The 13,520-nt window shown below is 42.4% G+C and overlaps 1 protein-coding gene across 1 annotated transcript in view; it reads left to right on the plus strand.

The window, feature by feature from the left end:
* Positions 1-13,520, plus strand: part of LOC147660658 (E3 ubiquitin-protein ligase TRIM39-like) — a 130,666-nt gene that overhangs the window by 15,046 nt on the left and 102,100 nt on the right. Inside the window, exon 2 of the mRNA XM_086951554.1 lies at positions 3,279-3,374. Within this exon, the coding sequence (XP_086807680.1) occupies positions 3,279-3,374 (96 nt within the window). The remainder of the gene's footprint in view (positions 1-3,278; positions 3,375-13,520) is intronic.

Below are 13,520 nucleotides of genomic sequence, written 5' to 3' on the forward strand. Positions count from 1 at the left end.
TCACCCACGCTCTGGTCACGAGCCGACTGGACTACGGAAACACCCTCTACGCCGGTACTTCCGCCAAACTCCAGAAAAAACTCCAACGAATACAGAACGCTTCAGCCAGGCTCATATTAGACATCCCGCGCAAAGAACACGTCTCTGGTCACCTGAAAAATCTCCACTGGCTCCCCGTCAATAAGAGGATCACTTTCCGGCTCCTAACCCAAGCACACAAAGCACTCTACGAAATCGGACCAGAATGCCTCAACACACGACTGTCCTTCTACATCCCCCCCACGCCAGCTACGATCATCCAACCAAGCCCTGGCCACTGTACCTCGCATCAACAAAACCACCATGGGAGGCAGATCCTTTTCCTACCTGGCAGCTAAAACCTGGAACTCACTTCCCACTCACCTTCGCCTTACTCAGAACCACCTAGCATTCAGAAAGCAACTTAAAACGTGGATATTTGACCAGTAATTCCTCACCCCTCTTCAAGCGCCTTGAGACCCTCTGGGTATGTAGCGCGCTATATAAATTTTCTGACTTGACTTGACTTGACATACCTGCAAACATACATAAGAAAATGGCATTGCACTACCCAGAAGCAAATGGAAGGGTAGAGTAATAGAAGAGAATGGATGCAAATAGAGATCCTTGCATACTGTCCTGGGAAGAATACCTTTTGTGCTATTCAAAGGGAGGAAACTAAACTCATTTGTGAGTCCAGATTGTGTAAAGAAAAGAATGTTGAAAAATGCCACCAAAGTTGAAAAGTGGGTAAAGAGAAAGTAAGATTTGATAATGAAAGGAACATTTTTACTAGAAGAAATCAAAAGGGATTACAAAAAATAAGTATAGGGGATGTAATGAAGATATGCATTGGTGCAAAATGAGAAAAGGCCTAAGGGCCATTTGTATCAAGCCGTTTTTGAATCGCAAAGGCTGAAATTCACAGAATTTCGGCCTTTGCGACTCGCAAACGGCCGTTTTGCACGCTTTGGAATGTATGAAACATTCCCAAAATAAGGAATTGCAAACTTGTGCGATTCCTTATTTTTCCATAGCATTTAGGGAATCGCAAATTTGCGATTCCTTAAATGCTATGTATGTAGCAATTTTAGCTTGCGAATTTTGTTTAAGAATTCACAAATTACCACCAACTTTCAGTTGATGGTAACTTGCGAATTCTTCCAGAAATGCACAAATTGGCATTTTTAAAGGTGGCATATGATGCACACACATGCCCACAGGGCATGTATGTGCGCCATATGCACACACATGTTCTTTTCAGGGGTGCAGCAGGGTGTCTTTGAGACACCCCTGCACCCTTGCAATAATTCTCAAATTGCGATTAGCAAATTGCGAATTCGCAATTTGAGAATTATTTTGCATTCATTCCTATGGGCCTCTTGGCCCATAGGAATGCATTGGAAATTATTCCTTAATTGCGAATTCGCAAAATGCGAATTCGCAAATAAGGAATCTTAAGGAATCGCAAATAAAAAGCGATTTTGTTCATACATACCATTTTGCATTTCCTAAATAGCGATTCCTTAAAATTCGCTATTTAGGAAATGCAAAATAGTTTGATGATACATATGGCCCTAAGTTCTGTAACCCATTAAAGTGATAAAGTTGGTCACTTAATGCAGTTACAATACAGGATTCACATGTATACATTTTGAGTGGAGTTGTTAAAGCGAGTGACAAAGTTATGGAAAATCAGATGCTATGCAAAGAGATAGGTTAAGGAAGAACAAAATAACTGAGAAAGAGGACAGAGAGAAACCTAAGAAGCATGCAGGCCGTGTGGTGAATTAAATGTACAAGGAAGACGCAGGAGACAAATGTTCATTGTTATCTGTAAATAGGAATGTTGTTTGCCTTCTAGAATATGTTTTGGAAAATAGTAGGCTCCTATTTCGCTTCTTGGAAAAGTTTAGACTTGGCCAAACCTGTAAAATCCGCAAAGAGAGAAGTGTGTGGTATCCTTGAAGCTGTAATGTACGTAGCGGAACATTCCATAGAGTGTGGAGATGGAGATACAGGATAAGATGCGTATCCAGAGAGTTAGTGAGCAGTTAAGGAGCAACCTGGTGGATGAGCTTCATACTGAAGTGTACCAATTGGGAATAAAGGCATGGCCTCCTTTATCAATCTATTTGTTAAATTTTTAAAGGTAAAATCCTCTTCAATTTAATTATTATTTTTGGTGAGTATGTTTCTTGAGTGCTTCTTGCTGTATCTGGTAGTTGTACAGCAGAAACAGAGCTAAAAGCACAATGTACAGTGTGAAAAGCGTAGATGCCTTCAACTTGATTGGAGCGGTAGCTGGTTTCTTGCTACTGCATCTGGGTGCAGAGATAATGAAGGCAGGTTGCTTATTTATTTATTTTAGCATTTTCTTCATCTTCATTCTGATATTGTCATGACCGAGGTTGTGCTGAGAGATGCTGAGCTTGCCAGCCAGATATGCAGTGCCTAGTGATGTGGTCATATTTTTTCATGCCCTTCATAAGGTGTATTGCAGTATTTTGGATGCCTTTAAGGTGGGTCCAGTGTGGATCTGGAAGACAGTTTATTAGGACATTGTCACTGCCCAGATGAGCAAATGTGAGGGCTTGAAGAGCAGTCATGATGTCCCTGTCTAGGAGGGATGGTTTCACTTTATTCAGTAGAGACATGGTATAAGACAGTTTTTTCTTGGTGAATTGTTCCTTGAGGATGAGGTCAGTGCTGAGTGCGCATCGGAGTGGCTTGCCATAGGGGGAAATGTTTGGGTTCTAATCCTTGCAGGTCTGTGTCATTGAGCCGGGTTTGTACTGGTTCTTGCTTGCTGCTCTCTGTATATAACCGGATCTCTGTCTTGGTGGTGTTGAGCTTCAGGTAGCTGCTGGTCATCCGGTCTTGATAAGGTGCAGGCAGCGTTTGAGGCGTTGCATGTCTGCCGCAGATGAGACTCTTGTATGTATTGAGGAAGATTTCTAAGAAGGACAAACAGAAAAGAACTTGTGGAGAGGTAGGAGAATACGAATTGTCTATGTGGCGTCACATTCATATAACGGCGATGTGCACCTTTGAAGCCTAAAGAAGAGTGTGTCTAAGCAGAAACTTGACATAATGACCTAAGAGTACATTGTGGACTGTATTTATCTCAATGAATGCAGTCTGTGGCATCATAGGGCAGCTACAAAGATGAAATATTCATGCTTGCTTGGAGAAATTTAGCTAAATATTGTTATGCAGAATAGATGTTGGATAAGATTAACACATGTACTGTTTTTCAGAAAACACTTCATGGTCACGTGGAACGACTGAAAAAGGAGCTGGAGAGCCTGCAGATCTGGGCAGCCGAAGAAAGCAGGACCGCTTCTAAGGTCGAGGTGAGAGGTTTCCTGACTGTATTTGTAGATAGATGAGAGCGGGGGAGGGGCTCTGATTTAAATAAAGCTGAGAGACAAGGCAGTACTTCTGACTGTCAGAATTGGAGATAGGAGATATGGTGGGAATTCATGACAGACCTTGTGGTAGGAGAGATAAGTGCTCACCAGACAGGGGCAGAGAAAGACCTGAAAATACAAAAAGAGCAGGGAAACATACAATTTCAATTAGATGGTAAGCCAAGGCTGATGGTGTTGTGTAGTTCCCACTAATCCATAGGATCTGTGCGTTTGTGGACAAGATAAACTTTGGGTGAGGTACCTAGACTGATTCCAGGCAGCCCGCAAAATAGGTTGGTATAGAGACCAGCTGGCTCACAGTGCCACCATAAGCCCCCCTAACCCAAACAGGGAGTGAATGGTTTCTGGCAACCACTGAACATGACAAACCTCATTCCCCAGGTAACAGACCTAGAAAACTTTTGCTCAGGCGCTCCTGCTCTCTTGTTCTCGGAGAAATATACAAATAATACACAAGGGGACGTTCTTCTATATATTTATTGAAGTAAAGTTATTCCTGTATAGAATACATGTGCTGCGATAATCAGTAGACCGAAGCATAGAAAGGTGATTACAAGCACCAGAATAGTAAATAGCAGATCTAGTTCCACCATGGTGCTAAGAACAGTGTCTATATGCAGGCATAGAAAACAAGGTAGTAATAAGGCGTACTCCTACTATGCAATCTCCACTCTTTGTGCGTCTAGTGTGTATGTTGGTGTATAGCCAAGAATCCCCCCCCATAGGATGATCTAACCCCATTAACGAGCAAGGAAGAATGAAGGACCCTGTCTTGGTCACAAACTGGAAACCCCTTACAGAGATGTTAGGCAGCTGCTTGGTGAAGCCTCAGTAGGCAGGCACCCCTCGATGTCAGCAGAAGTGTCTCCTCTGGCTAACCCCCGGAAATGGTACTTTATTTAGAATGAAAAACATCCGTGTGATGTATAGGCAGATTAGCATTTATGTGGATATGCTGATGGTCCTATCCGCCCCGTGGTTGAAGATGGAACGCCATTTGAACAGCGTGCATAAAGGCCTCGTGCTTACTGTTCAAGGCATCATGATAATGTTGTGTGAAGCCAGATGTATAAGAAAACAGTTTCAGAGGAACTAATACAACATTGTCACACACACAAATTTATGCAAAAGGTTACCATAAATGTTATTGTGCAGAGAGAAGACGATGTAAGAAAAATGTGCAGCATTGCTACTTGGGCCTAACTCGAGCACATAACAATGGAAATGACCATTTCGACTGCATGGAGAAGACCATCACTTTGTTGTTCAGTGCCACGATTCTAACAATCTGGTTAATGTAACTGACTTTCAACTAGTCAATTGCCTGGCAGTAAAACAAGTCTCATAGGGCAGCCACCAGAACCGCTAAGTTGGTCCAAGAGGAGGGACAACAGACTGTAGAAGTAAACAAGCATTGGCGAAACCAATTGATTGCATCTATATGAGAGCTATTGGCTTTTCCAATGTCTTTTAGCCTCTTTGTACAGAAGTGTGGCTACTTTTCTACATGGCTAAAAGTTGGTGGTGTGACATAGAGAAGAGTGGCATAGAACAGAGTGAAGTAGAGTAGTATAGCGTGACATTGCGTAGAATGGAGAGGAGTTGAGTGGAGTGTCGTAGGATGGAGTGGTGGACGAAAAAGTGGATTAGAGTTGAGTGGTGTAACATTGGGTAGAGTGACGTTGAGAAAAGTAGAGCGGCATAGAGTGTGGTAGCGTAGTGTGGGGTGGCATGAAGTAGGATGGCGTAAAGTAGAATGGCATAGAGTATAGCGGCATAGAGTGGATTGGGTGGAGAAGACCGGCATAGAGTACAGTGATGTATAGCAGAGCAGTGTAGATTAGAGGGGAGCACAGTGGCGTAGAGTAGTGTGCCATAGACGAGTGGAAATCTGAATTTAATTGCAACAGTACAATGTAATGGCACCAGAGCACAGTGCGTATTGCCAGCACTTGCTTCTCCTCCAGTTGTACAAGTGTAAGTGGAAGGACTCTGGCCAGTAGCCATTGGCCAGTGACCTGAAGCTGTGCTTGGTCCAAGCTCCGTGCCACTGCGTGGACAGGCAAAGCAGAGGAACAAGACGTGTAAAGTAGATGTGCTAACCTCTCAGAAGCATGTAAATTAGAGTGAAGTTGGAATCAACCAATGGTAAGTTCAGGTAATCATTGGGTGGATTCTAAGCCCATTTTTAAGATATTCTTTTTTTAATACAAGAGATTTCACAAGCAGACAAAACCTACAAATAGAGCATTGTTTACAGTTTATATGTGAGAGAGGAGGCAGTAACACCACATATCTGACTTGTGGATAATGACCTTCAGAAACATTGTGTTATGTTAGGTGAAAAGTGCAGCCCTAAAAAGAGTGCAACATCCCGAAAAAAAATTTTTGCGACCACAGAACAGCACTGACCATCGCAAAAGGAAGAACCAGATTCGAGTCTCGTCTCAGCATCCCGTGATCCTGGGCAAATCACTTAATCTCTCATACTACAAAAAAGTAATGTGAACTGTGCTCTTGTAAGGAGCTCCAATAACTTCAGGTCAGGTTGTTACGTTGAAGAATCCACAGATAAACGTAGAGAAGTTGAAGTTAGGTTTATTTCCATATAATAGTAAACTCCACCCGATGCGCGATGCTTCCATCCAGAGGCAAACCTCAACGGTGACTGACCACACGTTGAAGGCAACCAACGAGCGGACACATCGCACGTGGATGCATAATCAAATAATAATAATACAATGCATGCGACCACATCGCGCGTGGACGCATAATCAAAAGATAACATGCTGAATGCGTGCACATCGCGTGACGCACCGCGCGATGAGCACGAGTAATTAGGCAACCACTACACCACCTTCCCCCTTATAACAATAAATAGAAAAACAAAAGAAATATAAAAACTAATTTTCATCAGAAAGAACCAACAAACTTCAATATCTGACAAAATCATCGAACTTTCTAGGTGCTCTGATGGTTCTGCCATGAGAAGAAATGACCTGTGAAGAGGAAGCATTGGGAGAATTAACACAAATATTGGCAGGTTGAACATGTGTATCAACACTTCCGTTCACATTAACAGGAGTATTTAACCAATGGCTCCAATCAAGATCCTCAACAGGTTCATTCCTCTTGTTTCTAATGATGTTCGCTTGATGATGAGAAACTTTTCTAAGATGACGTTTGTTCCACCAACCTTTACTATCGATGATAGCAGCACCCTTACTAACTTTAAGGACCCTTAAGGGTTGAAAGAACTTAGACTCTCCTTTTTTAACCTTGACAGGCTTTTTGATCAAAACCCAGTCATCTATGGAAATATCAATAGGAGTAGCATTACACTTTGGATCAAAACTCTTTCTCATATGTATTTGTTTGGTATCCACTCTTTTGCGAATAGCGCCCAGATCAATTTCCTTGTCCCCGGATAAATTCTGAAGCCAGGAAGGAAACAAAATAGAATGAGAACCTCTGTTCCTCAACAAAGTAAAAGGAGAGACTCCTGTAGTACAGTGTGGAGAAGTGTTGTAATGCCATACCTTCTCTAATGAAATTAATCACATTCATTCCACAAGACAACGCTGTTTGAATGCCCTCCTTAATCACTTTATTCCCTCTTTCTACTAAACCATTAGAAGATGGGGAATATAAAGCAACTTCAAGTTGTTTAATGTCCAGATCACTAAGAAATTTCCCCATCTTATCAGAAACAAAATGAGTGCCATTGTCGCTAACAAGCATCTTAGGGGCACCCTCTACATCAAAAATTCTTTTCAAAAATGAAATAGTAGAGTCGGAGTCTGGTGTTTTAACAAATTCATGATACATCGACTTGGAATAATAATCAACCAATAAAATAACATATTTACACTCCTGGTCTAAAACAGAATAAGGACCTGAAAAATTAATACCGACTTTTTCCCACGCTACATGTGGAAATTCAGTTGGAGATAAAGGGACTTTCATTGTATGCCAAAGTTTATCAGAGACCAGGCATTCTGGACAAGAATCAATTAATTTCTTGACCTGTACATCCAAAGAGGGCCAGCAGTAGTGTTCCTTAATCCTCATAATGGTTTTGGTAATCCCTAAATTACCTTTGCGAGCTTCACCTATGATCAAAGGCCGTAATTTGAATGGAGGAATAAATTTGTCACCTCTGCGAACAATATTATTCTCAACCGAGAGCTCATCAGAAACCTGCGAAAACCTACACAATTCACCCTCCAGACACCTAGGCTCCGGCCATCTAAGAGTCGAATAGTGGATAACCTTTTGAAGCACTGGATCACCCTCACATGGTGACACATTCAATATCTTCAGCAGAGATATCCTCATCATCATCCTTAATCATGGAAAGTCTCAAAAGGCAGTCGGCCCTAAAATTTTTACCACCACTAATGTGTTTGACCTCAAAATGGAACTCCTGTAACTTAGAAACCAACCTCATCAATTTAGCGGACATACATGAAGAATTAACCTTATTAAAAATATAGATAAGAGGCTTATGGTCGGTAACTAGCTCAAATTTTCGACCCCAAATATATGTTTTAAATTTCTGAACTGCCCATACACAAGCTGACGCTTCCCTTTCAATGGTGCTATATCTAGTCTCAAACGTCTTAAGCGAACGCAAAGCAAAAGCCACTGTCTGTTCGTTGCTCCCTACTTTCTGAGTTAATACTGCACCCAAGCCAGTGATACTTGCATCAACTGTGATGACAGAAAGACAATCATCCCTGAAAGCGTGAAGAGCTTTAGCAGATACAATCAATTTTTTAACATCACTAAAAACTTTATCTAATTCAGGAGACCAAGCGAAGCTGCAGCCTTTCCTCAATAAGCCGCAGAGGGGTTCAACTAATTGAGAATAAGCAGGAACGAATCTAGCATAGTACTCTGCCAGACCGAGAAAAGATCTGAGAGAATCTTTGTCAGATGGAGGTTTGGCATCCTCTATGGCTCTAATCACCGAGAACTTTGGTTTAATCCCCTCACGAGGTACGGTATGGCCCAAATAATCTAGCTCTTTAACAGCAAATTTACACTTGTCACCGCGTACAGTCATCTTTTTAGACATCAAAATGGTGAGAACACGTCTCAAAATTGTATTATGCTCTTCTAAAGACTTAGCATAAATCAAAATGTCATCCAGGTAAGCCTGAACTCCAACCACCTTCCTGAAAAGGGAATCCATATGCTTCTGGAAGACACTCCCAGCCAAAGCTAGACCAAAAGGAAGGCGTAAAAATTTAAACGCTCCGAACGGAGTGATAAAAGTAGTCAACTCCTGAGACTCTTTTGATAATGCGACCTGATGATAAGCCGACTTTAAGTCGATCAATGAGAACAGAGCCTAATTTCGCCGGTCTTTTTGCGAGCGACCACGATCGAAGCCACCCACTGTGAAGAATCAACTGGCTGAATGATTCCTTGCTCACACAATTCGTTTAAAGAACTTTCTAATTCTGCACGAACACTCAAAGGGACAGATCGAACCTTATGAGCTACAGGTTGAGCTCCAGGAACCAATCTTATCCTATGCTCAAAACCCTCTACACTGCCAACTTTACTGAACACAGGTTTAAACTTCTCCATAATCTGTTTTGCATCAAAAGATTGGTTATCAGACATGCACTCCACACTTGACACAGGAAGATCCCCAACCTTAACTGGATTATCATCCCCAGGAACCAAATATAAACCCATGCGGGCAAGATCCTTCCAGCAACTATATTTTTGCCTTTCTCAGCAACATAAATTTTGGTAACAGTTTCTCTACCTTAACATTGTACTAAACCCTCAAAATACCCAATCATGTTGATGTCCTTTTCCCCAAAGGCTTTCGGGTTTACATCTGAACGCAACAATTCAACTTTTCTTTTCCATAAATCATAGAAGGTAGAATCTCTCAAAATAGTGAAAGGAGAACCAGAGTCCGCCATCACCTGTAAAGGAATGTCATCAATTATAGCAGAGCATAAAGGACCTTTAATGTCACTAACTTGACCATATCATCTAATGTGACAACAATATTACTAAAAGAGTTGGCACAATCATCAATATCATCAGATTCTACATAGTTAACTGTAGGTGTTTTCTTCAAATTTCTACAAACAACTTAAAAATGGCCCATCTTTTTGCAAATGACACAACGTCTGTTAATAGCAGGACACCCTTGAAAGTTCCCCAAATGGTTCTTTGATCCACATCTGTAACAAAAATTAGATTGTTTCTTCTGAACAAATTTTACATTTTTGTTTTTAACATTCACAGAACACACAGAACTGTCTTAGCATGAATCAGTAATATTAACTGAATTGACTCCACCTTTTGAAGCGTCAGCCATTACTTTACTTGTAATTGCAGAACGTTCAATGCTTAAAGAAAGGTCGATTACTTCATTCAGAGATGGATTTTTGCAACCAAGAATCCTCTCTTTAATCTTCCGTGAAGAACAGTTGAAAACGAACTGGTCCCTGATATAGTTATCGCAAAGAGGACCAAACTCACATGTGGTTGCCAAAAGTGCAGAAATGTATTCTTCGACTTTTTCACCCTCTCTGTGTTTCCTAGCATAAAAATTATGTCTTTCTAACATAATATTCGGCTCTTCAGCAAATTGTTTTTTTAAACGAGCCACTGCTTCAAGATATACATTCCAATGACGGTCACCACTTTGAGCAGAAGGAGGAATTGGAGGAATACTTTTAAAAATACGTTGAGCTGCTTGACCAAGACACCCAAAAAGGATTGCAAATTTGCGTTCAGAGGAAAAATCCATAGCATCTATAGCAATAAGATGGTTTTAAAACAAAGCAAACCATTCTTTCCAAATTATTTCAGGGCTCCCAGGTTTACTCAAAAAAGGAGGGGGTTGAGTAATTTGCTATAAATGTAAATTAGCCATAGTAAAATAAACAGTACAAAGTACCCTCTCTCAGCTAAAAGCACCCCCTTTAAATGTGGTAATAAACACCAATACAAACAGTAAAGAATATTGAGTGACCAAAACAATAAAAATAATTAGTATGTGAAAATAAACTTAAAGATGAAAGAACAAATCTTCCCAAAACGAGTGTGATACTGAATTAAGGAGAGCGTGCGCGTCGCTGAAGCAACGCGCAGATAGGCGCAATAAATAAATTCTCATTTGCAGTGTTAACGAGCTGGAATTATAAAAATTGAATGAGGAAAAGCATGCGCGTCGCTGTAGTAACGCGCTGATAGTTACCATAAATGAATTCCCAAAGCACGTGCGTCGCTGTGGAAATGCGCTGAAATAAGGAAATCCATAAAGCGTGCGTGTCGCTGAGATGCCGCACCGATGACAGATTCAATTCCAAAATTTAGTAGGTATTGAAATGAGAAAGCGTGTGTGTCGCTGTAACAACGCACTGATGTCCATCAAATTGACATCTCAAATGCTTGTGACGCCCACAAAACGTCCGTGAAGAACAGGGACCAATAGTAATTGGATATCCAACGGGCAAATTACAGCTGAGTCACAGGCAGAAAGCAGATTAGTAGACGATCTCAGCCTTAGTCTTTTCTGGCCAATCCTCACGCTTGTGAGATAAAGCAGTCTTTTATGGCCAATCCTCACGCTTGTGAGATAAAGCAGTCTTTTATGGCCAATCCTCACGCTTGTGAGATAAAGTTTTAAGCCAATCGCGCATATTGAAGAAAGATATTCGACATACCTTGTTCCTCGATGAAAACCGCTGAAAGTCTCACCGGAATATTTCACGGAGTGAAACCTGGTCAGGTACGTCTTTAATTACACATCAAGGATTTGATGAAAAATTCTTGCGTGGGTATGGGTGAAGTTTAATCCCGGTCGTCGCCAAATGTTACGTTGAAGAATCCACAGGTAAACGTAGAGAAGTTGAAGTTAGGTTTATTTCCATATAATAGTAAACTCCACCCGATGCGCGATGCTTCCATCCAGATGATTCAGAAAAGGGGGTGGTGATGAACAGTGTCTGAATTAAGCAGACCACTCTTACCCAGTCCAAAGATCAGGGCTTGATCCATCACCGTTTTTTAGCTCACTGCACCATCCCAGCTCAGAACCTGGCTACATGCAAATTAGTCTGTTCCTGTCCCAGTGCATGATGGGAACAGGGCAAGCCAAACTACCAAGCCAATTCTTATACTGGGAAGGAAACCAGCTTCCGGGGACCGGTTTCTGGCATTTCAGCCGTCGTCGGCCCGGCTTGCTTGAATCCTGATGGTGCAATGAGCAAGGGACTCACATCTGAGTATACCCTTCCACGCTTATGGTGGACAAAATGATTCAGAAAAGGGGGTGGTGAGGAACAGAGTGTCTGAATTAAGCAGACCACTCTTACCCAGTCCAAAGATCAGGGCTTGATCCATCACTGTTTTTTAGCTCACTGCACCATCCCAGCTCAGAACCTGGCTACATGCAAATTAGTCTGTTCCTGTCCCAGTGCATGATGGGAACAGGGCAAACCAAACTACCAAGCAAATTCTTATACTGGGAAGGAAACAAGCTTCCGGGGACCGGTTTCTGGCATTTCAGCCGTCGTCGGCCCGGCTTGCTTGAATCCTGATGGTGCACTGAGCAAGGGACTCACATCTGAGTATACCCTTCCACGCTTATGGTGGACAAAATGATTCAGAAAAGGGGGTGGTGATGAACAGAGTGTCTGAATTAGGCAGACCACTCTTACCCAGTCCAAAGATCAGGGCTTGATCCATCACCGTTTTTTAGCTCACTGCACCATCCCAGCTCAGAACCAGGCTACATGCAAATTAGTCTGTTCCTGTCCCAGTGCATGATGGGAACAGGGCAAGCCAAACTACCAAGCCAATTCTTATACTGGGAAGGAAACAAGCTTCTGGGGACCGGTTTCTGGCATTTCAGCCGTCGTCGGCCCGGCTTGCTTGAATCCTGATGGTGCAATGAGCAAGGGACTCACATCTGAGTATACCCTTCCACGCTTATGGTGGACAAAATGATTCAGAAAAGGGGGTGGTGATGAACAGAGTGTCTGAATTAAGCACACCACTCTTACCCAGTCCAAAGATCAGGGCTTGATCCATTACCGTTTTTTAGCTCACTGCACCATCCCAGCTCAGAACCTGGCTACATGCAAATTAGTCTGTTCCTGTCCCAGTGCATGATGGGAACAGGGCAAACCAAACTACCAAGCCAATTCTTATACTGGGAAGGAAACAAGCTTCCGGGGACCGGTTTCTGGCATTTCAGCCGTCGTCGGCCCGGCTTGCTTGAATCCTGATGGTGCAATGAGCAAGGGACTCACATCTGAGTATACCCTTCCACGCTTATGGTGGACAAAATGATTCAGAAAAGGGGGTGGTGATGAACAGAGTGTCTGAATTAAGCAGACCACTCTTACCCAGTCCAAAGATCAGGGCTTGATCCATCACCGTTTTTAGCTCACTGCACCATCCCAGCTCAGAACCTGGCTACATGCAAATTAGTCTGTTCCTGTCCCAGTGCATGATGGGAACAGGGCAAACCAAACTACCAAACCAATTCTTATACTGGGAAGGAAACAAGCTTCCGGGGACCGGTTTCTGGCATTTCAGCTGTCGTCGGCCCGGCTTGCTTGAATCCTGATGGTGCAATGAGCAAGGGACTCACATCTGAGTATACCCTTCCACGCTTATGGTGGACAAAATGATTCAGAAAAGGGGGTGGTGATGAACAGAGGCAAACCTCAATGGTGACTGACCACACGTTGAAGGCAACCACCGAGCGGACACATCGTGTGTGGATGCATAATCAAATAATAATACAATGCATGCGACCACATCGCGCGTGGATGCATAATCAAAAGATAACGTGTTGAATGCGTGCACATCGCGCGACGAGCACGAGTAATTAAGCAACCACTACACAGGTTGTGGTCCGGCTATATAAAAATGGGAAAAACGAAAAAAATATTACCTCAATCACAGCGTGAGCAGCTGATGGACACTAATTGGGTACATCGATGTGTACTTGGTCCATGCTCCACACAAGGAAATTAATTGAGACAGGAAGTGACGCCTCTCACACGCTGTCGAATTAGA

The sequence above is a fragment of the Lissotriton vulgaris genome, unplaced genomic scaffold (assembly GCF_964263255.1).
Source record: "Lissotriton vulgaris unplaced genomic scaffold, aLisVul1.2 SCAFFOLD_1773, whole genome shotgun sequence".
Taxonomy (NCBI): Eukaryota; Metazoa; Chordata; class Amphibia; order Caudata; family Salamandridae; genus Lissotriton; species Lissotriton vulgaris.